The following is a 26,755-nucleotide window of genomic DNA, read 5'->3' on the forward strand; positions in this document are numbered from 1 at the left end:
ACTCAGTTTAGCAGCCACAAATAACCATGAAAAACAATAAAATAAACCAAAAGGAAATTAGAAAGGGGAGCAGAAGCCAGTCATGGCACTTCTTCTAATACATTTAATCCTCATGAAGTCCTTGTGCTTAAAATAAATCTCCAATGTCCATTTCTCAATGCTTCAAGGTAAAAATAAGAGTTATTTCTTAGCGAAAAAATGAATGTCTGTAATTTCTGGAGGAGGTCAGCATCAGGTTTCACTCTTGACATGGTTTTTATGTTCTATATAATCCCCAATTCAAAATTTTGCAGTTGAGATGCACTTTATGTGTATTCAGTCTCTTTACATTACTGTGCAGTGGCATTTCTGAGAGTGGATATAGTTCCTGTAATCAGCAAGCTGCTTCAGGTACAAATTTGAAGGCCATCGGTGAATCTCTACAAAATTGCGCTCTTCCACTAGAAAAAGATATAGAGGAATTAAATATAATATATAGACATAGAAAACACACACACAGGCTGCAAGAAGTATTTTAATACAGATTAAAAACCATTAAGGATATAAATACAACTACAAAAGTAGAGATGAGTGCTGCCTGTTTTGCATCGAGCTCTCCTATGGCACAGATGTAGGAGTTACCACACAATATTTCCTTGTTATTAAGTTAGTAATAAAAAAGTTTTTTGAAAAAATGAATAGAATACTCGTTAAGGAGAGCAAAGAGACTTTCCTAAAGACGAGCATACTTTATCCCTAGAGGATAGTCATGGGTGGTATGCAAGGATTATTCTATGCTGCAGAACTGTAAAGCAGGGTATGTCAATTCCTGTGCCAGTAGTTTGTCTCAAGATCAGTACAGAAAGTGTACTGAGGTGAGGAGTGCAGCTAAGAATTCAGCAAGAAGATAATCTCTTATTGCATGTGGTTTTTAATCACTGACATAGTAATATAAGAGTCTTTTACCCATATTATGTAGATTACTCCCCTCTGCATTTGCAGAAAGATGCATTTTCGTCCTCTTAACCCCAAATAGTCCAGAGTCAGCTTGCATCCATTGCTCCTGCTTCCTTGAGGGCCTCAGACCAAGGCACAGCAGGGAGGCCCACAGCCAGGAGAGCCTGAGGGCAGGCAAACTGCACTCACCTGGGCACAAGGCAGGGCTTCAATCCTCAGGGGAATATCCTACTAATCAAATCTGATTTCCTCTATGGCAAGGTAACCCACCTAACTGAGCAAGGGAAGCCAGTAATGTAATGTTTTTGGACATCAGTAAAGCTTTTGATACAGTTTCTCACTAAAACAGGACCTTTCTTGACAAAATGTCCAGCCCACAGATGCATAAACACATCATGTGAAGGGTGAGCAACTTGCTCACAGGTCAGGCATAAAGGGTTACAGTGACTGGGGTGACATCAGACTGGAGACCTGTCACTAGCAGGACTCCAAAGGCCTTCATCCTTGGTCCTGTGCTCTTCAACATCTTCATAAGTGTCTGGGGTGAAAGACTTGAAAGGACACTGGGCAAATTTGCAGATGCTACAAATCTGGGAGGAGCTGTTGACTTCCTCAAAGGCCTCCGCAGGGAGGCCCTGCGGAGAGGCCTCAATGGATTAGAAGACTGGGTGTTCACCAACCACAGGAAGTTCAAAAAGCAAAAGTGCTGGACTCTGCACCTGGGATGGGGCAACCCTGGGTGTATGGGCAGACAGAGGAATGGGATGTTGGAGAGCAGTGCCGTGGAAAGAGATCTGTGGGTCCTCGTTGATGACAAGTTGAGTCAGCAATGTCCCGGCAGCCAGGAGGGACATTCCTGTCCGGGGGCCACCAGGCCCAGCATGGCCAGCCAGGCAGGGGAGGGAATTGTCCTGCTCTGCTGTCCACTGGGATGGCACCGCCTCAAGTCTGGGGCAGACTGGGCACTACAGTGTAAGAATGACATTAAAACTATCAGAGAGTGATCCAAGCAGGGCAGTAAAGGGCCTTGAGCGGAAGCTGTGTGAGGAGCATCTGAGGACACTTGGTCTGTTCAGCCTAGAGGAGACTCAGGGGAGACCTCAGTGTGATCTGCAACTTCATTGTGAGGAGAAGAAGAGGGGCGGAGGGAAAAGAAGTGGCAGACACTTGAAGGGTATGGTCTGAAGTTGTATTCAGGCCTCCTTGGAGAGGTTTAGGCTAGATTAGGAAAAGGTTCTTCCCCCAGTGTGTATTTGGGCACTGGAACAGGCTCCCAGGACAGTGGTCACAGCACCAGCCTGAGAGAGTTCATGAAGCTTTTGGACAATACTCCATTGTGTGACTCTTGGGGATGGTGTTGTGCAGACCCAGGAGTTGCACTCAATGATCCATGTGTGTTTTTCCAACTCAGCTAATTCTGCATTTCTGTGAAGGTCACAAGTCTTGGAAAGCCCTTGGAGAGCCACTGCCTGCTGCTGTGTTGCTGTCCTGAACCTCGAGGTGATGAGGTGTCACAGGTCAAAGAGATGCACCGCTCATCAGGGTGAATGAAAACCACACAGGCAATGAGCAAAACTTTCTAGTTACACCACTGGAAGCAAATACAAATGTTTGGAAAAATAAATATTAGGTCCCTGGAAGAAGCTGGATTTATTTACTTGAATGGGCCATCACTTTTTCATTTTATAAGATCTGCTGGAGCATACTATAAGAATCCTATTTTATTAAAGGAAAACCCCAGCACTTGAAGAAGTATCAAAAATGACCCATTACCTTGATTTAAATTAGCAAGATAACATGAAGGGGCTGACATACAATGACCAAACTGTTCCAGCAAATTCAGTTATGGGTGAGAACCTGGCCATCCCAATAGGAACCATACAAATAGTGATGCAGTGCTGGCTGTGTCATGTTGTGTGCTCATCCCACAGCAGCATGGTGAAATATCCTGCTGGAATATCCTAAAGAAACCCTAATTATTTTCTCGTGCAAAAATGGTGTTATCCAGAACATCACTTTTCATCTCAGCAAAATATAAAAACATTTATATCTTCAAAATGAACAGAAAAATACCTGAAAGTTCTTGAAATTCAGGCTTTTGACTGAAGATGAGGTAGTTAGTGGCAATAAAATGAAGTAGCCAAGTTGAAAGGCAATCAGAATTGTGAAACTGCGGGAAGAAAGAAAAGACAAAAGGCTGCTTAATGCTATCACGTCTAAAACATAACCACTTCTCACCTGTAAAAATATTTCTGGCTTCCACTGTTATGTAATTTACTAAATAAAGTTTTGACTATGGAAGATAATGAAGGAAAAGTCATTTAGCAGAAATATGTAAACAGGTGAACACCCAAGAACAAATTAACAAAGTTCCTCTCCCAGAGGAAATAAAAAACCCTAAGGTGTCATGAATCTTGGAAATTTTGACATCTGCACAGAGGTAGAGCTTCAACGGAATGGAGGGAAGGAATGTGGCATATTGGTTTTGTGGTCTCCTCTTTCTGCAGAAAATCCTATTTGATTAAGGCAATATCCTGCAATCTAGTTTTTATTCTCCTCTTCTATTTTCCAACCCTGCCTTTATTGTGTCTCTTTTTTTTTCAGCCTCTTATCTTTTCTTTTCATGCTTTTATGCATTTCTCTCAATATTCTATGCAGTGTGTCCATTATAAAACAAATTACACAGATGAGGCTGTGACTACAGGGTCTGGAGCCCAAATCTTATGGGGAGCAGCTGAAGGAGGTGGGGGTTTTTATCCTGGAAAAGAAAGAGGCTCTGGGTGACCTTATGACTCTCTACAACTCCCTGAAAGGAGGTTGTGGACAGGCAGGGGTTGTGGACAGTCTCTGCTCCCAGATAAAAAGTGACATGACTAGAGGAAATAGCCTCATGTTGTGCCAGGGAGGTTTAGGTTGAACAGTAGGAAAAATTTCTTCGTGGTAAAGGTTGTCAAGTGCTGGAGCAGGCTTGGGTACATTGATAGAGGCAATTCTGTGATTCTGTGACTGCACATTTGGCAATTAAAGGCTGAAGGATTTCTTCTGACCACCCTTGTTTCACCAATTATCCCTAATAAACAGATTTTATACCAACATGTTTCCTTGGGAACAGAAATTGCTCTTAATATTTTTACAATTTTTAAAACAACTTATTAAAGTCAACATATATATTCTCATTTGACATGTACAATAATACCTTAGCTTTTTTGAGCAAGCTGACAATATTGAGACTTGTGGAAGCCAGCTCCCTGCTAGGCATGCTCTGAAGCTGCGTGATGATGTAAAGTTCACAAATATGCTGGAGTCTCATTACTTGGTACATCTCTGCACAGATCAGCAGAGACATCGCTTGGAGAATACTGGCTAAAAAACAAGGAGACACAAGTTACGTGTATTTTACCTTTTTGATAAGATGATCGAAGCTATTTTTCACCAAGTTGAATTTTAAATACCTAACAACAAACACAAAATCAGACTGCTGTGATCACCTTGTTTTATTTTTTTATTATTATACATTTTTGTTTGCTGTATCACCTTATTTTTCCAGATAAGCTATTCAATTAAGAAGAAAAAATATGTTTAGAACTTTTTGGCAGATGGGTATAACGAATTGCTGTCAATATCATGGATCTTGAAGATGATGAGCCAAATGCTGCTGATCTATTTAGAGAATTAGTAAGTGGATTTAGCTAAGTTCTCTTTCAGAAAAGCACTTTTATGATATAAGAAAATATAGCAAAAAAAAAAAAAAAAAAGTCCAAGGACAAAAAAAAGAGCAACTTTTTTTTTTTTTAAATATAGCACAGTAGTTGCATTTTTAAACTGATAAACAAGGAAATGTTAGGTGGAGTGAAAAGAGAAACATGGAATATCTAAGAATAAGGTAGAATAATTATTTCAAAAGAAAACAGAAGCAAAAATACATATCACAGTATCATTTATTCATTATATCAAGGAAAAATTAGCTACATTTAAATCATGCTTTAGATTTAGTATTCAGATTTTCTTCTCATAAGAAAGATAAAGATTGAGAAGTAAAGAATATTTTAACTCAATTTTTCTTGCCAAACACTCCTGTTGGCATAGTTTCTGGGTTTATATACACATAAGATAACCATGTGTATAAATAAGGTAATGCTGCAATTTAACCTTGTTTATAACATGCTCAGCTATATGCGTGTTCAAGAAGTGACAGCTTTTAAATATAACACAGAATCCAGACTAGAAAGCAATATTACTGTAACATAAAAAAAAAAATTACAAGTATTATAATGCATCCGAAATTAAATTAAAACCTGAGTCTTGTTATGTGAGCACAAAGCAAATAAATAATTTTATTAGAAATAGTTCTTCTATTTTACTTGTATAGGACGGATTTCTTTTTTTATTGCACAATATAAAAAAGTTATCTTCCTCGAGACATTGCACATTCAAATATTAGCATTTTTCAATTAAATAGGTGCTACTACATTACTCTCTATCAATGCTCTGCTATGGAAAAATGAATTAGAGATATAAAAATGGATTTTACAGTCTCCTTACCTGGGCAGCAGGAGTCAGTGTAAAGGTACTCTAGGAAGGACAGGAAAGTGTCTTTGGAAACCCCATACACTGGAACCAGAATGCTATTTGCTTCTAGATAATTACCATTAAACATAGCTGCCATAACCTCACAGCGAGCCACCAGAACTGCCCTGTGGGCTGGTACAGTTGCACCTGTAGGATGCAAGACAAAAAATAAACATACAGTGACTTCATATAACACAGAAAGATCTTCATTTTAAAGCTCATGTCTTCTTAGAAGGTCTTCACCCCACTGAACATGATTAAAGTGTTGAAAGTTGACATTTTCAACATACTAGTTAAGTATGCATACTAGTTAAGATGAATAATGAATAGTAAAATAAAACAAAATCAACAAACAAAAATTATTTAAGCCAAAATGCAATAGACTAAACCAACTGAGAATAAAATAAATATAAAAAATTCCATTAAGTCCAGTAAGTAAGTAAAAATTTAACTAGATTAAATACTGTGCCTAAGTGGATTTCCTGAATGGCTGTCTTATGAAAAACAACACTGATGATTTTTTTTCCAGAAATTGATTAATTTTCTATCATTTGCAAGTGAACCCTTTGCTTTACTACAGCTTTTGGAAGACCTGGACAGGCCAAAAGCCCAGGGGGGTAGAGGCTCTTGAGGATGCAAAGTCCAGCTGGACTGGGCAGTCCAGCTCAGTATGCAAGGAAGTGTCAAGCAAGTGCCAGTCAGGACAGCAACCAAAACTAAAATGAGCATTTAGAGTTGGATGTAAATGTTTTAATCAAAATTATAATAAATAGATCAACTCACATGCAATATATTGTATATACTTACAAAGAAGTTACTGTTTTAATTATGTCTTTGACCACAACATTGGCACCTGAGTAATTCTTTGAAGGCTTCTGGCGTTTTTTGTCTTTTTTTTTGTCTGTTTCTACCCCCTGCACTTCTACTTTCAAAATGTCTAAGCTGCATGCTATATGTCCTGTATGTGCTTTTGAATGGACATTTATCTACTAATTAAGATGTTCAGTCAAGTTCTGTGTCTTTACACAGACACAATGGGCTCAAATTTTTCCTGGCTTCTGTAAGCTAGAAAGCTCAAAGCAAAGCTAAGTATCCGAGGAATTGCTCAAAAACTTACAAATGTGCTTGTCTGGTTAAGATTTGGGCTGTAAATTTCTCTTAGTAGTTAATTAATTTTGATGCAGTTACTCTGATTGATGAATTTGAGAAAAAAATTTGGAAGGATGTATCAATTATTAGGAAAAACAGTTCACATTTTATTAGTGGATAAGCATGCTTTTTTAAAACACTTGTCAACCCATTCAGAGATTTTGGTTTTATTTCTGTAAAATACATAATGTTGTTCTGTTTTATCAGCTTCCCACAAAGACTCTCTCAGGAATGGGACACTGAGGTGAATTGTTCATGTCATTGAGCTCAAAATCAGTATTTTCCTCTCCTTTACAATGATATTTTTTGTGGAGTATTTTCTGTGTGTTAAACAGAACATCTAGAAAGAGTCTGCTTGTCCTTCTGTGTTTATGTTTGAGGAGCTAATGGTTCATATTTGTCCCTGAGATATATCTCTGAAAATAATTATCTAATTCTAGAAGACCATTTCTGCATGAAAGGTAAGTAGGGACAGACAGAGAATAGTGTTAGCTTTTAAAAACCATCTCATTCTTATTTTTACAAAAGCATGCAGCACATTTCTCAATCTGCATCTTTCATTGTAACAATGAGAACATTTAATTTCCAGACAAAATATTGAATCCTGACACTGCAGCACATCAGGCAGTAAAATGTAGTGGGTGTCAGTGGCACCACTTCTGCAGGTCACCAAGCCCTGGTGGCAAGGACAGTGAAGCCAGTCCCTGTCAGCTTCTGGGGTACAAGGCATGTGCTTCCACAGCCAGCACCCACCTGAGATGGACAGGGGGATATTGGCCAGGAGCCAATAACCACCATCTCTGCTCTTTTCACTGAGAGCAACAAGCATAGAGATGAACCTCATGCTTCTTCATGGTGTGATGTTAGGCAGCGCCCTTGAGTATGCCTTAATGCTTGTGCAGCTGGGAACAGGAGTGAGATAAATTAAAATAAAATAAAAAACCCAACAAAACAAAAAAACAAAAACAAAAACAAACAAAAAAAACAAACAAAAAAACCAAAAAACACCAACCAAACCCGCAAAACAAAGTAGAATAAAACAGAATAAAAATAATGTAAATCAGGGAGGCACAGTGGGCCATAACAGGGAGAGGGAATTCCTATAGGCTCAGCCCAGATGGATCATGCTGGGAGTGGACACCGCTACAGGGCATCCACAAGCTTTCCCTGCTTTCTGCAGTGAGAGCAAAGCACACATATTTCCTTAATTTTGATGCCATGGAACATGAAAACCTCTATGTCCCACATTCTTGAAGAGGAGAAAAAGAGTAGAGGCTTGAGACCAAGGGAACAGAGGTACTGTACCTTGTATTTTGAAGATTACATCAGCCAGCACAGGTGTGTTAAAGAATAGCCTGAGAGAAGTATTATAGAGCTGTTTTATCTGGTGAGACTTGCAGTCTTTTATAGTGTTTAGCTGAAAAATAAATTGGTAATAAAGCATTGTCATGTGTGCCTGCACACAGAACTAAATATTATGGGGCATCATTTATATGAGAAAATAAACAACAGCTTCTGGCATGTGCATTCCTCTGCAATCACCTTTTATCTTCTAATGTCCTATTCCCTGCAGTGAATTCCTCAGCAGCTCTGAGGGATCTCTTGTCACCCACAGTCACACCTCAGCTCTCTCCTTGGTATTCTTGACCTCTGATGAAACTCCCCCATCCAGCCCCTACAGGCAGGTTGGGCTTCATCGGTTTTCTGGAGTCCAAACCTTTGCACACATTCCCTGTGCAGACCCAATGCTGCAGCAAAACGAGGTTTGAGGGCTCTGTGGAGAGCAGGGATGGGGCACACATCCACCCTGCAGTGCGATGCCATGTACAGGCACAAGGCAGCTGGAAGTTCCGTGTTTATATTACCCTGGAATTGCCTCCCAGAGGCAGGGGGAGCTCACAGGCTGGAGCACACACTCCTCTTACAATAACCTGGTAGTGTCAAGACCCTCCAAAACCCAGTACTCCCAGTTAGTTTTCAATTTTGGTTTACTTACCTTAAAAGTGTAATCTAAAGTTGCTAAAAGGAACAATATTAAAATTGTGATGCTAGATTGTGACAAGTGAAATTCAGATGAGGTTGGATTTATGGTTAAAACGTTAAATTTATAGTTTTTTTAGTTTTACTAAGAAAAATCATGATTCCTTCTTTTTGGCCTGCAAAGAAAAATGCTTAAATGGGAAATAAGAATATGCTGAAGGCATAAGAAAAGAATAAAAGAAATTACAACAGCTCAGGCTCACTGTCTTAAAAGTCTTCAGGCTCTCCAAGGCCAAACCTACAAATGTTTTAGCTGTGGGCACTAAGGGCTGGTAAGCCTAAGAAAGAGCAGTCATAAACTGAAAAGAGTTCAGTGTCTTTTTGATGTCTATATTGTATTGTTTCAAGAGAATCTGAGAGGTTTTCCCTTTTATCTCAACAGAAATCATTAGAGTAAGTTCTATATTGTCAGGGAATGTATATGCTCCAAGAAAAAAGTAAAAACCAATTCTATATTAAAACTAATTGTACAGTGTGACTTTTTATTAACTTAATAATATGTTACATTTTTTTCTGTGGTCTTCTACTGAATTAAATATATTGAGTTACAGACAGCTTTCCACATCACAGCATTTACAAGAGAAACCACCACTCTGGCTCTACTGCAGAAGACCAACTTTTGGCTTATGTCCAGGAGCAAATTTTTCCTGGGCAGCCTCTATTACATGGGAATTAGCAATCCATAATCATATTGCCAGACAATGTTCAAAGCTGTGAATATGAGGGTGTTGTGGTGCACCAGTTTAGTTGTTCTGTTGCACTGGGTGATTGGGAATTTGCACAGAACAGTTTTATATTGCACTGTATAGCTTATGTTACATTATGTGTTTTGTTACCCCTTTTCTCTGTCACATGGTCTTTCCCTCACCTATCCCAGTACCACCTGGTGGTCCCTCCCCTGGGTTACCCCTCCCCTCACCACTCCTCACTGGTATCCCATTGGCTGTGGACCTCTCCCTCTGTCCCCATCCCGGGGGGAATAAAAGCTCCCTGCCACCAGGGAACATCTTTTCTCCCATGGGTTTGTCCGCCTGATGTGTGTCTTGGAATAAAGGACAATGTTTTGCACGTGGAGGAGAGCACTTCTCAATCTTTTACCTTCATCTATGAAGTATCGTGTGGGCAAGGGTCTATAGCTAGCCGGAGTGGACCCCGACAGCCCAGGAAACACACTTCTTCATGAGTAATCCTTTTAAAATACCTGCTTGTGTGGTTTTTACCAATTACATTCATTCTGCATGTTACATCAGGATCTCTGTGTATGTGCCTGCAAACGACCCACTGAAAGCATGAAAAAGTACAGGCTGTTTAATCCAAAGTGACTTAAAAAGACTGACAAGAAAACCTTGCAATTTCTCAAAAACTTAAGGAACTAATGGTGACCCAAGGGAGTTACATGTACCTTCCCTGGAGTTTTCAGGATGCATTTAACTTTCTCAAGCACATGTTCTGTTTTATCTGGATCCTTCAGCTTCTTTCTTATGTCCTCTTCTAATCGTTCCCACTGGAAAGCACCTATCACAAAACCAGGGGAGACAGATTATAAATCAGCAAGGCACAGGCCTCAGCAGGCAGAGGAAAGATTACATCAATACCAAACACACACTACAGAAATGGGGGTTTGCACATAAATCAGCCAGACCTTTGCTTTTAGGAGGGGCACAATGCAATTTTTGCACATTAAATTTCCATGGTACTTTTTATAGTGCAACCAAGTACCAAATGACTAGAGCATCTTGCTTTCACACTCAATGTATTAATTTCCTGTAGTTCAGTCACTACATATTGCAGGTAGGGATTCAGGGAAAAAAAATCCTTAATGTTTCAACATTTGTGGAATTTTTTTAGCTTCTGCCCGTGCTGCTGGCTGCATTGTTCTGTAGATGTCTGAACTAGAAAAACTTAATGCACATTTACATCCTCAGTCCTCATAGTTAAAATCAGTACAAGGTTTGCAGTAGAATTTCCGTCATTCTTGTTTTCTCAGTCAAAGCCATGACATTCACTGACGTGTCTCCATAGCTTTCTTGGAAAAATGAAGAGAGTAAAAACAAAGATAGTTTGTCCTCATGCACTTTGCTGGAGAAAGTCTCAGAGGCACCACAGGGCTTTGTGGTAACTTTCAGTTCTAACCCAGTGTTGTAGATTAAGAAGGAAGTGAATTTTTTGGGAGGTTGTGGCCAGACAGAGGCGAAGATGTTAATCCCTTTCTAGACTAATAGAAACTTTACAAATAATGATCCTCCTGAATCAGAATGAGGAGAGAGAGATGAAGCAAGAGGAGATGGGCAAGTGTGATGAAAGTGGGTGCAAGTGAGAGATGTCCAAAGAGGTGGGAAGAATTCTAGGTGGGAGGAGATGATGGGGTGGCCTTGGGCTGGACTCTTTTCTTGTATGGCCATGGACAGACCCATGTTTTTCCTGTGACCCAGAGACTGTGTTTAGGGGGAGGCAATGCCTTGAAGCCAAGAGAGAGTGGAGAAGCAGTGGCGTGAACAGAGACAGCTGAGGAGGGTGTGGGATGCCCTCTGTCTTCAGTGAAGAGGAAAATCTCTGTTCACAAGGCCCCTCGGCCCCAGGGGGTAAATTTGGGGAGGGGGACTGGTGTCCCGAAGTTGAGAGACTGCTGCTTTTGGTACTGGGTGGAGCATCCTTAAACGGGGAGCCCTAAAAGCAGTTCTGGTCCAGGTGCAGTGGTGAGAGCACTGCTCATGGAGGGAAGAAGTCACGAAGGCAGATGTTCTCCAGGCAGCGCCACGAGTGACATGGAAACACAGGAGGTTTCAACTGTGTTTCTGGGGGAAGCCTATGGTGCAAGGGGGGACTTCTCTCTCCCTGATGGACTTGAGGGTTGATTATTGGAGGGGTGATGATGGACTGAAAGTTGATTATCTGAAAAATGGTGACGGGGTGGAAATCTAAGGTTTTTTTTCATGCTGTGGAGGAAATGGGGGGGAAGAGGAGGAATGTATTTGGAGGGTTTTCATTCTGAGTTCTATGTCTCTTCCTTTTTAGATGTTGTAGTTAATAAAGTTTGTTTCCTTTATTCCTAAGTTGGAGCCTGCTTTGCTCTGTTCCTAATCACATCTCACAAGAGCCACTAGAGAAAGTATATTTTCATGGAAGCACTGGCATTGTGCCATCCTCAAACCATGACACCCAGGACAAGGAGGAGACAGAAATAGATCAAGCTCAGTGACAAGCCCAAAGCAGCACAGCCCTGAAGATGCTCTGCTGTTGAGAGGCTCAATCAGCCCCTACAGCACACAGCATCCTCAGCTCAATTATCTCCCATCTATACTACACTGGTTAAGGGTTTATAACCTCATGGGCATCATGTCCTGAAAATCTGAAAACTCATGATTTGTTCTCTTCTCAGTCTGTACCTCAAGCACCTTGCCCTCTCAGGGGCACCAAAAGCCACAATGACCCTCAGGCTGCAAGCTGAGAGTAAAGCAGAGTTCTGCCTGCAACAGCAGTTTCACAGCTCCTTGGCTGACATAAAGGAAAGTAAAATAGGAAAATTAGTGCACACAAGGCATTAGACCCAAGCTGTAGATGGTAACAGATGAAGATGTTTAAAAAGATGTTCAGACGGGAGGAAGCGAGGCTCAGGGGTGAATTTATTGCTCTCTTCAACTGCCTGGGAGGAGGTTGTAGCCAGGCTGGGACAGTCTCTTCTCCCAGGCAATAAGTACAGAGCAAGGGGAAACAACCTCAAGTTGCACCAGGGGAGGTTTAGATTCAATATCAGGAAAATTTCTTCACCTAAAGGGCTGTCAAGCAATGGAACAAGGTGCCCAAGGCAGTGGTAGGATCACCATCCCTGAAGGCACTTCAAAGGTGTGGCACCTGCGGACATGGTTTAAGTGATGGGCTTGGCAGTGATGGGTAAGTGGTTGGACTTGATAATCTTAAAGGTCTTTTCCAACCCAAATTATTAAATTATTATATGAATTAAAAGTACTGTATTTATCCATCACCTGCTGAAAATCCAGTTTTAATCCCATATCCTTGTCTCAAATAAATAAGAACAAAAAAAATATATATATTCAAGGATTTTTTTAATGAAAAACTTCTTCATCTGTTTTTTGTTTGTTACTATTTTGGAAAGAACTGTCTTTGATGTACAAACTCCAACTGAAAGCTGAAAGATTCTCTGACAAGTTGAAAAACATTTTATGAAGAACAAACAGGCATTGGCTACTTCCAGGAAAAAAAAACCAAAAAAACAAAAAAAAAAAAAAAAAAAAAAAAAAAAAAAAAAAAAAACAAAAAAAAAAAAACAAACCAAAAAAAAACCCCAAATATTTCTGCTGAGGATTCCTAAGCAACATCTGAGAAGTTAAAAAAATATCATTGCCATTTTGATAGCTGGCATTAGGTAGGTGAGGTCACAGTCTGTACCAGCTGGTAGCAAATTCATGCAACACACAGAGGTTTCTACACTCCAGCCACTTATCACTGTTTTCTCTTTGTAGCCATAATATTTTATGAAAAATCCTTTGCTAGGATTTTTCTCCTGAGAAGCTGAGGAGCCTCAGGAAAGAAATGTAAACAATAATTGTCTGCTGCTGTGGAATAAAAAAAAACAAAAAAACAAAAAAAAAAAAAACAAAAAAAAAAAAACAAACCAAAAAAAAACCCCAAATATTTCTGCTGAGGATTCCTAAGCAACATCTGAGAAGTTAAAAAAATATCATTGCCATTTTGATAGCTGGCATTAGGTAGGTGAGGTCACAGTCTGTACCAGCTGGTAGCAAATTCATGCAACACACAGAGGTTTCTACACTCCAGCCACTTATCACTGTTTTCTCTTTGTAGCCATAATATTTTATGAAAAATCCTTTGCTAGGATTTTTCTCCTGAGAAGCTGAGGAGCCTCAGGAAAGAAATGTAAACAATAATTGTCTGCTGCTGTGGAATGCAACAGGTGCATCTATGATTGGTGCATGCTGGTTGTTTCTAATTAATGGCCAATCACAGTCAGCTGGCTTGGACTCTCTGAGAGACAGGAGCTTTTGTTATCATTTCTCTCCTGTTCTTTCTAGCCTTCTGATGGATCCTTTTCTCTCTGTTCTTTTAGTATAGCATTTTAATATAATATATATCATAATATAATAAATCAGCCTTCTGAAACATGGAGTCAAGATTTGTGTCTCTTCACTTGTCCTGGGAGCCCACAGGGCATCAACCATACTCTTCAGCTGCACCATACTCAGAATAAAAATTACTTGAGTTTTCAAAAGTAACTCTGCACTCTTGTGTATAGAACATGCAACCATTTACAATATTTTAAAAGCCTAGGATCTGAAAATGACTCAAACTCCATTTTTTGGGCAAAATTTTGAATGTTATTGATGTTAGCCTATGGACTAATTTAATTTAGGCCCATTAAATCTGGAATGACAACTAACCTATTTTTTGTTACAGGTGATGGTGTTTTTCATTGTGTATAATAATCACAAGGGATAAAATATGTGTGGAAACAAGGTGAGACATCATCTAGCAACAGCAAAGCCAGGTTCATTAAGGTGATGCACATATTCCTTCATGAGACAATAGGAAATACATTGTCAGATCTGTTCCCAGTGGGTACCTGAATAAATGAAGTGGAGGATGTCCGGGAGACAAGAGCAGAAGACAGAATCCTTCACCACCACCCTGACTGGTGGGACACAGGGTGGGACACCACGGGGGGAGGAGGGGAAGGGATCACCCGCCTCCACCACAAAGAGGCTCTGTGCCAGCTGCACGGTGGAGGCATCGTGGGCATCAGATGGTCTCTTCACCCCAAAGAGCAACATGAAGAGGTGGCTGACAGAGCAGAGGATGATCTTGTGAGCCTCCACTGCTGTGCTGAGGTCCTCAGGGTAGAAGGCCACATCTGCACACTGGCAGCAGCAGAGCAGGTTGTACAGGTCTGCGTTGTAGTGCGAAGCTTCGCCCTTCAGGATCGGCATCTTTTCTGCAAAAGAAGTCAGGCTGTAAAACCAAAATTTTACAATCTTAGCAAGTGCTAACCACAGGACAACTGACCTTATGAGGTCAGTTTAATTTTTAAAAGAGATATTCAGTAAGAATATTTCCTGTATGCTGTTTAAGTATCTTGAGTAAAATACTCTAAAAATGGAAACGTTTAGTATAGTAAGTTAAGACACAGTTTAATGGAAATGTCTATCCTTTCATGAAGCCTCTATAGAAAGTTACTCTATAAAGAAACTTTGACTGTGTATTCCAAATCTAGGAGGTCTGAGCAAACTTTTTAGAACATGGAAGAAGAGACAACTACAGATTTATAGGTAACTTGTCAGTAATTTTTTCACTGAACAAATGCATCAAATGCTCAGAAATCTCATAAAGGTGTGTACTTCTCTCCTTTGCTTTATCTTCAGCAAACAAAAACACTATTTGATTATACTGTGGAATAATAATTCATGCTCTAAGAACTTCCTTTTGTAATCTGTCTGTTAAGATTTTATGGAAAGCTTTTATCAATTCATGTTTTCATAAGTCCACCAGAAAACAATTCCTATTAGTTATGTCTAAAATAAACTAGAAATCCATTGTGCTGTTACAGATTGCCATACAATTCTCCCCAAGTAAATTAAACTATCACTAAAAGGTGATGCAATATAACCAGAATTGCTGACAAGAGATAGCACAGCTCATAGTAACAACTGTTACTAAAAATGTAGTAAAAAATATTAATTGTGCAAAGAAAGTGACACACATAAGGAATTATACTACAGGCCAGATATCAAAGAGCACCTGGCTGCTCAAGCTGAGGTGGTTGGACTCGATGGCACTTCTGCGTCTTTTTCCTTTTCTTCATTTTTTGAGATGACTTCTGATTCAAACTTTGGATCATAAAATATTCCAGCTAAGACAAGAAATATATATATTTTTAAAACCTTGTTATTTAATAACAACCTATACATCAAATTAAGGGGTATAACAGATTCTGTATGCAGGGCTCAAGCTGCTGACACTCTTCAGTCATCCAGGAGAGTCCCAAAACTCATTTCCGAGAAGCTACCATATTTAGATAGAGCTAGCACAATTTAAAAGACTATTTATTCAAATGCTTGTGTATTTAATCTTCCTAAAACTGACAGACACAAAGATATTCAATTTACCAACCTCTTTAGATGCTCATTGTATCTTGGGGAGTAGTCTCATTCAGCTGGGTGTTAGTCAGGAAGATAAAAGGACAAGAGTACAAGTGGAAAACTTACTGCAGTGCATCAGATAGCTTTCCTAAATCTTTCTACTTAAAACCAGAGCAATCTTGGTACTGCTAATTCAGACAGCATCATAGACTCATAGAATCCTAGAATGGTTTGGCTTGGAAAGGACCTTGAAGACCATTGAATTCCAATCCACCTGCCATGGGTAGGGACACTTTCCACAGATCAGATTGCTCCAAGACCCTTCCAACCCAGACAAGAACACTGCCAAGAATGGGGCACTCAGCCCCCCAGACCGTTCTGTTCCACTGTCTGACCACCCTCACTGTGAAGAATTTGTTTCTAATATCTAACTTGAATTTTGGATTGGTGGGAACTTGGCACTTGGTGGAAGGGCCCATGGTGTACCTCCTCTGGCTCTCTGAAGCCCTCACATCAGTCATTCACCTCATGCATGTTCCACCCTGTTTCCAAAACTGCAGATTGTCACTCACCACTCCTCCAAAGTATTTCTGGATGTAGAAGTCATTAAGAGTGTGCAGTTCAAGGTAAGTGGCTCCAAGTTCCTTTGCAAGCTGAACTCCTTCAGAGGTTGTGACACAGCTCCTCCTGTCTGAAGTGCACAGGGGACAGGTGCAAGGCACTCCTGGGGTAAAAAGTGATGAAAACCATTTTGGCCAAACAATGCAGAATTCTTAGGTTCCTAAATAACTGTAAAGGTATCCTACTCAGAGGAGAGCAAAGAGGGAAATGAAAACACAGGAATTTTATAGTAAGAAATCTGTAATGACAGAAAAAACCTCAACTTCATATTAATCAATTCAAAACACTAGTCACTCTACAAACCTCTATATACATTACATTAGCATTACTTTATTGATTTGGTTAAGGTGGAAGAGTTCAGCCAGACTTATATGGCTTTGAATCAATACCTATTCATGCCCAGGTCTTGTACTAGCCTGCAGGTGTTATCATTCATGAATGTCACCCTTAAACCTGTTGAATTATTGTGGCCTGTCAATGCAGGACACAGAAGTGAAAGAAGAAAATTTCCACTCCAGACCAACCTTTGATGGGTTTGTACATATGGCAGCATCTGATTCATTTACATGTATTTCACATACATTAGGAAAAAAAAAAAACAACCCAACAACAAAATAGGTACTTTTAAGATTATGACATTTAAATGTTAAAAATCTTCTAGCCACACTGGGTCAGCTTTGCTAAATGACACTAAGATTGCGCCAACCATGGATGTGCTTTCAAATGTGCTGTGCATGCTCCACACTAATGTCGTCTGCCTAGACCTATGGATAACATAACAAAACACCTTTTTCTGGTGTTTTTAAATCATTTGTTTTGGCAGCAACATTTATCACTACAGAGGATTAAGATCTTAGTAATCTGTATGAGCAAACTGCTGTGTTCACAAATACCTCCTAGAAACAAAAGGGTTCTGTGTGTGCACAGCAGTTTGCTCTGACAGGTCCCAGAGTAAACCCAGAGGTCCAGTCTGATGTCTCTCATGGCCACATTACTTAGGGAGGAAGACAGAAAAAAACTAAGTGGAAAAGAAAAAATGACCACTAGAGGAGTCACTCCATTTGTGATATCCTATTCTTAAACACAAAATGTAAGGAAATGCTGGGGAATACAAACAATTTAACAAGACCTTGCCTTTAGAATGGGAGATTTATTACTCCTGTATAAATCAGAGCATGAAAGCTTTTGGTCATGATCACTGAATTACTAAATGGAAAAAAGTAAATATTTAACTGTTATGCAGCTCTTTAACTGTCCTGTATCTGTCACTGAGCTAAAAGGTTTATAAGTAGACCATAACAACACTGAGCATTCCATCCACAGAAGACATACTTCATATGGATTAATATTTCTATGTACAGTACAAAAGAAATGTCTACATTTACATTCATCATATCCCTTACTCATTAAAATGAGGGATGCTCAGAAACATTTGTTTTAGTAAAGTATCATGAAGTAAAAGACAAGCCAGGGTTGTGGTTTTCATTCATTGTTTTAGGAAAAAAAATCCCAGGGAATTTCAAGGCTTTTCCCACCCTCTCTCCAGTGCTTTCAGAATGCTGGACATAATTTTAATCTCATACACTAGAGATACTTTATACCCAAATGTATGTTGCTTAATTCAAATTACTAGATTTAATCCTTGTGTGTGATGGCTCCACAAAAGAGTCATTGCAGAGGTCAAAGAAGGATAGGTTGCCTTTCATCATTGGGGTTAATTAAGCACAGTGTTCTTGCCAGCACACCAGTCTAGAGAGCCAAAATACATGTGCATACTACTGTCATGCTGACAGACTAATTGTTTCTGTTAGCAGCTTCTACTGAAATTTCACTATCCCCAACTTCCAAATGAGCTTTTATCTGTTGTTACAGGAGGCTGGATACATACCGTTTTTTCTTGCTCCAATAGCAGAAATTATTACTGGAACTGAGCAGTGATTTAGTGCTTTTTTTACCATTGGCACATAGCTGTCCTTTAGTTCTTGAAATGAAGTCTTGTCATTGACAGAGTATTTAATCACAATAATATCAGCTCCTCCAATGAGCCTGCAGGAAGTGTACCAGTCACTGTCAAATATACCCTAAAAAGAAAAAAAAAAAATCACTCAAGAATTTACTGTCTATAAAGAAAAAGATGAAATATTCTATATTCTTAGTGCAAAACTACATAATTTTTTTGTCTGATTAGATCTTATTTGAAGACATGCAACAATGAGCAGACTTCCTGCTTTGTAATTTCCTTGTTTGGAGAGCAAGTTGTTTGTTATAATAAATCATAAATATTTTCCATTCATTTAGGAATTCTGCAAGAAGAATTAAAAATAGGGTTTATCAGGGAATACTCTTTTCAGGAAGAATCTTTGCCGCTTTAATTACTTAACTTTAAAATTGTTTCCTTTAGGAAATAAAAGCACCTTCAGTGGTAGATATTTTCAGCAACTCATACAAAAATATTATTAATCACACCATTTTAGAGAAAGGATTACACAGAATTATCCTATGTACCTATGAACTTTTAAATACAAACTTAATAATTCAGTGTGATTTTTATCACTAGAGCTTCTACATAGCTTTACCAGGTGTTAATGTCTTCAGGGTAAGGAGTTCAATCACATACCTAAACTTTCTTTTTCAACTTCACATTCAAATTTTCATTGCTCTATCCTGAGGACTTAACCTCTAAAATTGTTTGATAGTCTGTACATTTACAGCAATATATGGTTATTAGTACTGTGTTTGTCATAGAACTGTGATTCCACAATTTCTGCTTCATCTGGAGGTAGCTCATAAATACCAGGAGAAGCCTTGGCTTTGCATATATACTGAATTGAAAACTCATGAGAGAAGTCTGGAACTCGTCCAGAAAACTGAAGAAAACCTCCAATGATCTGAAACACTATCGCCTCTTACAACAGAGACTTTTTTTGCCCTTTTTTACTTAAAGGGAGCTTATAAAAAAGATGGGGACAAACTTTTTGGCAGGGCCAGTGGTGATAGGACAAGGGACAATGGCTTTAAACTAAAAGAGGGTAGATTTAGGTTGGACATAAGGCAGACATTTTTTACACAGAGGATGATGAGGCCTTGGCACAGTTTGTCCCATCCCTGGCAGTGCTCAGGGTCAAGCTGGATGAGGGTCTGAGCAATCTGGTCTAGTGGAAGATGTTCCTGTGCACAGCAGGAAAGAAGTAACAATTCTCAAGCACATGTTTGTGCAGCCTCCCACTGGCATGGCTAGGGGGTTGGAATGGGATATCTCTAAGGCTCCTTCCAACCCAAATCATTCAAAGATTCTGTGATTCTATGGCAGCCCTGCATAACATGTGAGGCACAACTAGAAGAACTTGGGACATTGAGGAAAAAAAATGGAAATTTGCAGCAAGGAAATAAAGACAATGTAAAGATAGGAATAAATGAGCAGAGAAGAAGTTACAAAAGGGGAGAACTCAAAGTTTGGGTAGTGGGGAGCAATTTGAGTTTGTAAAGCAAGTCACAGAAATAAGAGCATTTCAAATATGAGTCAAGTACATAAAAGATTAGTAATATCAACAAGTGGCATGGCTTGCATTGTCAACATAACTGTTTTTGATCACTTCAAAAGGGTCATTGAAATCTGGTGAGGTAGCTGCAATGCTTTTAACTACAAGAAGTAGCATGACCTTGACTGAAGTCAAAGTCAGTGAGTATTTGCCTAAAGTGTCAGTTCACATCATTCCCAATTCAGGTCCTGACCTTACAAAGAAATAAGTCAGGAAACAAATTACAGTACACATTGCCATTGATCTCTGTAATATAAGCTTTTGTTCAGTAAGTAAACCACAATTAGCAATTTATCAGGAATAGCTCTCACATGATCTAACCATGTTGACAATAGAGGAAGTCAAGTGCACTGCTCTTGATACTTGTTTTTTTGAGATAACTCAGTTAGAGGCTATTATAATCCCAGGGTAAGGACAGTCTCAATTAGCACTTAATACAATCATTTAGGCCCAGTTAATAATATAACATTTACACATAAATGCAAATTTAGCACCTCTAGCAGTAGGACTACCGGCTACAGTTCTTCGAGACAGCCATCTAGATGGACATTTGGAGAACTTGATCACACAAGCAGGCAAAAATTGAGAATTTTCAAGGGACAGCTTTAGTACACTTTAGTTGATTAAGATCTCAATGGAGAACTTTTAACAGAGTTGTATACATTTAACATAACAAAGGTTTAAAGGAAAAATGCAATACAACCCCAAAAATAACATGGAATCTTTATCTGTTCTATTATGCTGGCAGACAGAAGGAACATCTGTCCCTTTGCAATTTCCTTCCAGCTGACCATTTTCAAGATCAGCCCAGACTTGCACCTGCCCATCTCTGCAAGATTGGAGACAATGTGTGGTATCATAAGCAAAGAGTAGAGCACAGGTGTACAAATACACTGTAACTGCACAGCTTTAAGCACCAGTAATAAAAAATGCTTATGGAAACTTCCTATGGAATTTAGTATGTGAATTTTTATATTGTTTGTATATTGGTTTTGTGGTATGTTTGTGTATTGTTTTTCAGTCACTGCAGTATACAACAGAGCTAAATCTCATGTGTCATGAAAATCTTACAAAAATATCTCCAACAATGGGTTATTTGCACAAAACATCCCTGACACACAGCATCTAGAGCATCCTTCATTATTGCTTTTGGAGAACCATTCATGCAAAAATGACAGGGAGAATGTAATGAGATGATGAACAGCTGTTACAATTCAGGAATAACCTTAATCTCCTTAATTTTTTTTTGTAACAGCTACCCTTCATCATGCTTCCTGCTTCATTTCACAAGTCAGACATTGGAAAAGGAAGAAGGATCTGCACAGATAAGGTTATTTATTATGACCTTATTAATTATAATTTTAATTATATTTCTGTTGCTGTTCCATTCAGGACACATTAGGAAAAAAATCTTCATTCTTTCCTTTCATGTCTTCATTTTAAGTGTCTCATAACATATTCTTGCCATTAGTAAACTATACTTCTCAAGATTCAATGTTGAAAATAAAGCTTTCAGAGACATTGAAGATATGATTTTCCTACAAAATCACATGATCCCTCAAGACAATATTTGCTTTGTTAAAAATGATTTATGAATGCCTTTCTGAATGGCAGTGAAATTCCTCACACAAGTGCCCTTGCAATGCCCACACTCTTTCTGAAATCTGCTCATAAGGGTCCCCATGTCCAACCATCCCAGCCCTCGCTCTGAGGCAGCAGCAATGCAAACCACTCTGTGGGGAAAAGGGTGTTTAGATATCCCCTAGGAATGTTCCCCTGGGATTTCCCCAGGATCCAAGAGAACTGCATTGGGAACATTGGAGAGTTATCCCTCTCTATGATCCATTTACAGACCCAGTCTCCATTACCAAAACCTTCTTCACAGTGATGTTCTCCACAACACATACCAGAGCCTTCTCTGTTTGTTTGTTTTTTTTCAAGATTCCTCTGCAATTTCTTATCAGGTCTGCAGCAGGACAGATTTTATGGGTGTACTCTCCATAACTTACTAGTCCCCTGAACTTACTCAGATAAGTAATCTGCAGCACAGATGGAAGTACCTCCTCCAGAAATCCCCCTAAATATCCCCCTCACAAAACAAAGGAAGCTCATATTGGCCTCTGTCATCCTCTCATAAATGAATTTAACAGTATTTTTTACCAGGATATGATAATTTGTTGTAAATTGCCACTTCAGGCATTCAAGCTTAAAAATGAGAAGGAATGACACACTGAAATAAGAAAAGTTACTAGCTGTCAGTTTTTACTGAAGCAGTAATATGTCTAGATTTCTAAAAATAGTAAATAAAATCTGAAAGTGGCTCAGATTCCTGTACCTTTAGACATGATATAGGCTGGCCAGCCTTGGCAGCATAAGGAGCATAAGAATTATGATAAAGAGGAAAAAGCCAGAGAACTACACAATGGATGATATCACTGACATAAGAAAACTCACAGTGTTTGAGGAACTACTCCTGTTGGTACAGTAAATAACGAGGAAAAAGTACAAGAAGATTCAGGAAAAGAGATTGTTGTAAGGGAGAATTATAAAAAATTCACAGAGCATCTTCTCAAAATTGTAGTTAATATTTTTAAGTTGCAGTTAATATATTTGTGTACTAGTGAGTCCCAAGGAGGTCTGCAGCTCTGTGCAAGGCCCTGAGGAGACACAGCAGAGCATCCACTCCTTTGCAAGTATCTAACCCAGCACAAGGCAACCTCCAAAACCCAGCTGCTCTATATTCCCCTTCTGTAACATTTCTGTACTTGATAATGTCAGTAAGTCTCTAGAAACTCAGCAGTTTTTATAAAATAGCAGAAAGCTAAAAAAATTCTGGGGGCTATGGGAAAAATAAACCCAAACAAACCAAACAAAAGCCACAAAACCAAACCAAACAAACTAGGTGGGTCTTAGTAGAAAAAGTTTAAACGTGCAGCAAGATCCCAAGGCCAGGACAGAAACACTCTCATATCCTAAGGGTATTGCTCCAAGTAAGAGAGGGGAGAACAAGAGTTACTTCAAGTAGGGAACATTACAAAGGACTTTTTATTTTGCCATTTATTTTCCAGCACTGCAATTAAATGAATCAAAACATGAATTACAGCTTCTATACTATGCTTAATTCTGGACTTGAGGAAGATTCATGTGTCACTAGATATTAAAAATTCTGCCTGCATTTTTTCTGCAGAAGCATAAAAAATTTTAGAGTAAAGTGGAATTGCAAAATACAGGCAAGTCAAGAAAAGGCAAGTCAACAAAATGGCATCTCACTCCTGAAGACTGTCAAATCTAACACAGATTCTCAATTAAAGCAGTCTTTTTCAAAGCTAGTCTTAAAATTCATCTTACAAATTTCTCCTTCTGATTTACTAGCTCCATACAGAGGTTTACCCCTCCAAAATTAGAAAAACTGGGACGTTCTCAATATGCCCTATTATAGAGCAGTTTAAGCATGCATTAGCAACTGATCAGCTATTAAAATCACAATATTCAGCAGAGATGTTAGCACACATGTGTTTTCCCTAGTTCTTTATGTCTTCTCTTACCCTAGGTCTGCATTTTTTGAGAAAACGTTTGGAGGCCACATGATTTACAACGATGTCGGTGCACTGTGCGCCTGTCCCCTGCGCAGAGCAAGCAGCTCTGCCAGAGCAAGCCACAGTGGTGCACCCAGAGAGTGGCACACAAAGAGCAACCTGTCCTTGGAAACTGACATTTTGCCCCCAGATTTTGAAAAGTGTGGTGTTCCACTGCTGTCTCTACAGCCTTGTGATATTATAAGGTTCCCAAAGTCAGTGTTTCCATCCTGCACCCTGCAACTTTCAGAGGAAGGAGAGCTCCTCACAACATGCGAGTTTGCATGTTGGCAAACATGAATTTATCTTTGTAATTTCCCAAAGACACCTGACCTGCTGAACCTCCTGCAGAATCAAAAGGCTGAGCAGTATCCTGGGCTGACAGGTGCAGCAGCAGACTGAAACTCAAGAAAATTAAACTGCACCACAATCTGCCATGCAAAAGGATCCCCCCATTCACTGTGGAACTCTAGTCAGTACAACCACATCAACACTGCTTTTCCACACTGGTGGCTATGGAAGACAAAGAGCAGCTGGGCACCCCTGAGTTTTGAGACACAGCTATCAGTGTACTCCGTTGCCAAGTTCATGTCTAGGACTCTCTTGCCTAAATCACATGGGTTTAATCTAGAGGAGGTACAAATCCCAGGTAAAATGCAAATCTGCCTTGTGCTCAGATGGCAGAGGCTGAAATACTGCAAGGCCCACCATTCCACCACCTCTGTGTTTTGGTAACATGTAACACAGATCCTTTTCCATCCAGAATATGGCTTGAGGCAACACCTGGCAACATTTTGGATTGTTCTGTGCTGTTTCCCCAGGCTGGCAGAGGAGCAGCCCTGAACCAGCCACTGTGACATTGTAAACCTCAAGCACTCAGGCCGTGTGAAATGGTCCTGCTCTGCCGTACCCTACCAAGGACACTGCTTTATGCATGACAAATAACCTCCAGCAGAGTTCAGTCCTGCTATCTGACAGTCTTCCACGAAGAAAAAAAATGCTAATTTGTCCTCAACGTTCTCAGTAATATATCTCCTGCCTTCTTTAGCTGATAGAGGGAAAAAACCCTGCCTTAGAAATGCAGTGACTCAGACAATAACAAGCTAACTTTTGAAGGGCAGAAATTATAAGATCTCCACAACTTAACCTTGTTCTGTAGAAGGCCAAATGCAATTAAAGCAATGTAAAAACACATAAACTCTGTCTCCAATCTATGTCCTTGCTTCCCCTTCTCCAGCAACCCCCACTTGCCTTCCCACCTCCCTTACCCACCCCCCTCCATCCCTCTGAAACAGCCTTTGAAGCCCTACAGACTTAATTTATATTCAGGAGATTTTACTCTTTGCTGCACTCCGGTGACTCCAGCAAACTGCATGTGCAGGTCACATGCAGCTTCACAGCTTAGAAACAGGATCCCCCAGTCCATCTGAACTGGTGTCTGTAAGCAGCTGGCAAAAAGAAATAAAGAACAGAGGGACAGCTAAACTGGATTGTTTCATTTTAAGATTGCTGGCTTCTGATCATTTCATGGAGCTGTTATGGCTCCTGCAGATTCTACAAAAGGTTTCCCTCACAGGAGTACAAAACTCACCCAAAGGATAGAGTTACGGAGCTGAAACTGATTATTGTTTTAATTTCTAACATCAGGTAAGCTGAGGTTTTTGGGTTTTTTTTGTAAGGCTACTATGTAGTCATTAAATATGTTTTAATTTAGATTATCAGTATCATTTCTTACATAAGCATTGATCTGCTCACCTGCATAAAAGTAAGTTTTCTTACTAGCAAAAGGCCCAGCAGAGGTTCGTTTATGACAACCTTTTTATAGCACATTGGAGATTTCCTAGCACTTGCCTGGTTACATTTTATAGGTTTTTATTAAATGCAATAATAAAACTACAAGTAAAATCCCACAACAATGAAAATAATTTAAAATTAGAATATGGTTTCATTTTACTAAAACAGCTCACACTGTTAAGTGTAGTTAAAAAGACTGAGATGAATCTCTTACCCAGACAGGGCAGTCATGTACCACCAGTCTGACATTTCCAAATACGCAGGCTTGATACTCAGTAAAAACTGGGTTTCGAACGTGACTGGCAGACAAGCTGCTGTCGATCTGGGAAATGAGAGCACTTCTCCCGAGATAACTCCAGATCAGGCTGGGTTGCTGATTGTCCTCAGAAAAACCATCTCTTTCATTCCCAAAAGCTACAATATTAACCGACCTAGAATAAAAACAATAAAGACAAAGTTGTGTTAACAAATATGAAGGGCGGAGATAAGGGGAAAGAAAATAAAATCCCCTTAAATCAAAACTAACATATTAATCCTTCCGAATCCTCTTCAATCCCTAGATTTTAACACCCTCCTGTAATCAACAGCAAAACACATACATGATCTCAAATCCAACTGCAGGGTGGGAGCAAAGCAGAAAAGAAATCTGGAAAGGCTGCTTGCATTGCAAATCCTAGCGGGTTTGGCTTGTTATTTCTTGGTATCCAGGCTCAGTTTCGCTGCGGTGACCTCGGGGACTCCTGCCGCATTCCCCCGGCTGTGGCCAGGCCGGGTAACTCGGGGCTGGCTGCTCCAGGCGGTGGACTGCAGCCGCACGCCGGAGCTGCAGCAGCGGCAGGATCAGCAGCAGTCGCAATAACAGATGCAGGATCTGCAGCAGTCTGCAGCAGCGGCGGGATCGGAAGCAGCAGGATGAGCAGCAGCCCGGGCTGCGGCGGCCGCGGTGCCCCGGCGCTGTCGGGGAAGGCGAAGCCGCGTCCGGCCGGGCGGTCCCGGCCACCGCATCCTGACGTCAGCCAGCCCCGCAGAGCGATGGGCAGAGCGAGGTGACGAACGGAGGGCAGCTGCCCCAGGTGAGCAGGGGCAGGGAAGGGCGCTGGGGCAGAGCTGCGTCCCATCCGGCACGCCTTCTGCTGCCGCCCGCCCGAACAGGACCAGCATCCCCACACCAGGGGACGGTGCCACCGCCCGTCTGCACCAGGGGAGGAACCTGGGACTATCACAGCCGAAGGAGAGAGCGGTGTAAACTTCCTCTTTTAAAGCATTTAAACTATTTTTTATTACTATTGAAATAATATCTATCTTTTCAATAGGCTGTTCAAAGTGCTTTCATAGTAGGCTGATTAGTAATACAATTTCTTAAATGCCACGTGGGGGTTTTAGTGTTCAAAAGCACAATTTTCCAAAAGGATGCTCTCGC

At 40.0% G+C, this 26,755-nt stretch overlaps 1 protein-coding gene across 2 annotated transcripts; it reads right to left on the reverse strand.

Moving 5' to 3' along the window:
* Positions 1 to 313: 313 nt before the first annotated feature.
* Positions 314 to 25,971, reverse strand: RHOBTB3 (Rho related BTB domain containing 3). Of its 2 annotated transcripts, none has more exons than XM_041410562.1 (12): positions 25,935 to 25,971; positions 25,550 to 25,766; positions 18,316 to 18,508; positions 16,379 to 16,530; positions 15,466 to 15,577; positions 14,294 to 14,662; positions 10,097 to 10,209; positions 7,960 to 8,071; positions 5,479 to 5,652; positions 4,133 to 4,299; positions 3,010 to 3,106; positions 314 to 440 (listed from the first exon to the last, which is right to left on the reverse strand). In XM_041410562.1, coding segments are annotated over exons 1-12 (1,824 nt in total). In that variant the 5' UTR covers positions 25,937 to 25,971; the 3' UTR covers positions 314 to 324. The 2 variants fall into 2 exon arrangements, with proteins under 2 accessions (XP_041266496.1, XP_041266497.1); XM_041410563.1 differs by having other exon boundaries at positions 25,929 to 25,936.
* Positions 25,972 to 26,755: the final 784 nt, after the last annotated feature.

This window comes from Onychostruthus taczanowskii, unplaced genomic scaffold (genome assembly GCF_017590055.1).
Source record: "Onychostruthus taczanowskii isolate IOZ18803 unplaced genomic scaffold, ASM1759005v1 scaffold328, whole genome shotgun sequence".
Lineage (NCBI taxonomy): Eukaryota > Metazoa > Chordata > Aves > Passeriformes > Passeridae > Onychostruthus > Onychostruthus taczanowskii.

Excerpts from the sequence above, each read along its gene's own strand:
- RHOBTB3 (XM_041410563.1), bottom strand. Across the intron at positions 16,531-18,315 it reads TATTGGAGCAAGAAAAAACG|GAGTGCCTTGCACCTGTCCC; the intron begins GTATGTATCCAG and ends TTTTTACCCCAG. Across the intron at positions 441-3,009 it reads TGAATTTCAAGAACTTTCAG|TGGAAGAGCGCAATTTTGTA; the intron begins GTATTTTTCTGT and ends ATCTTTTTCTAG.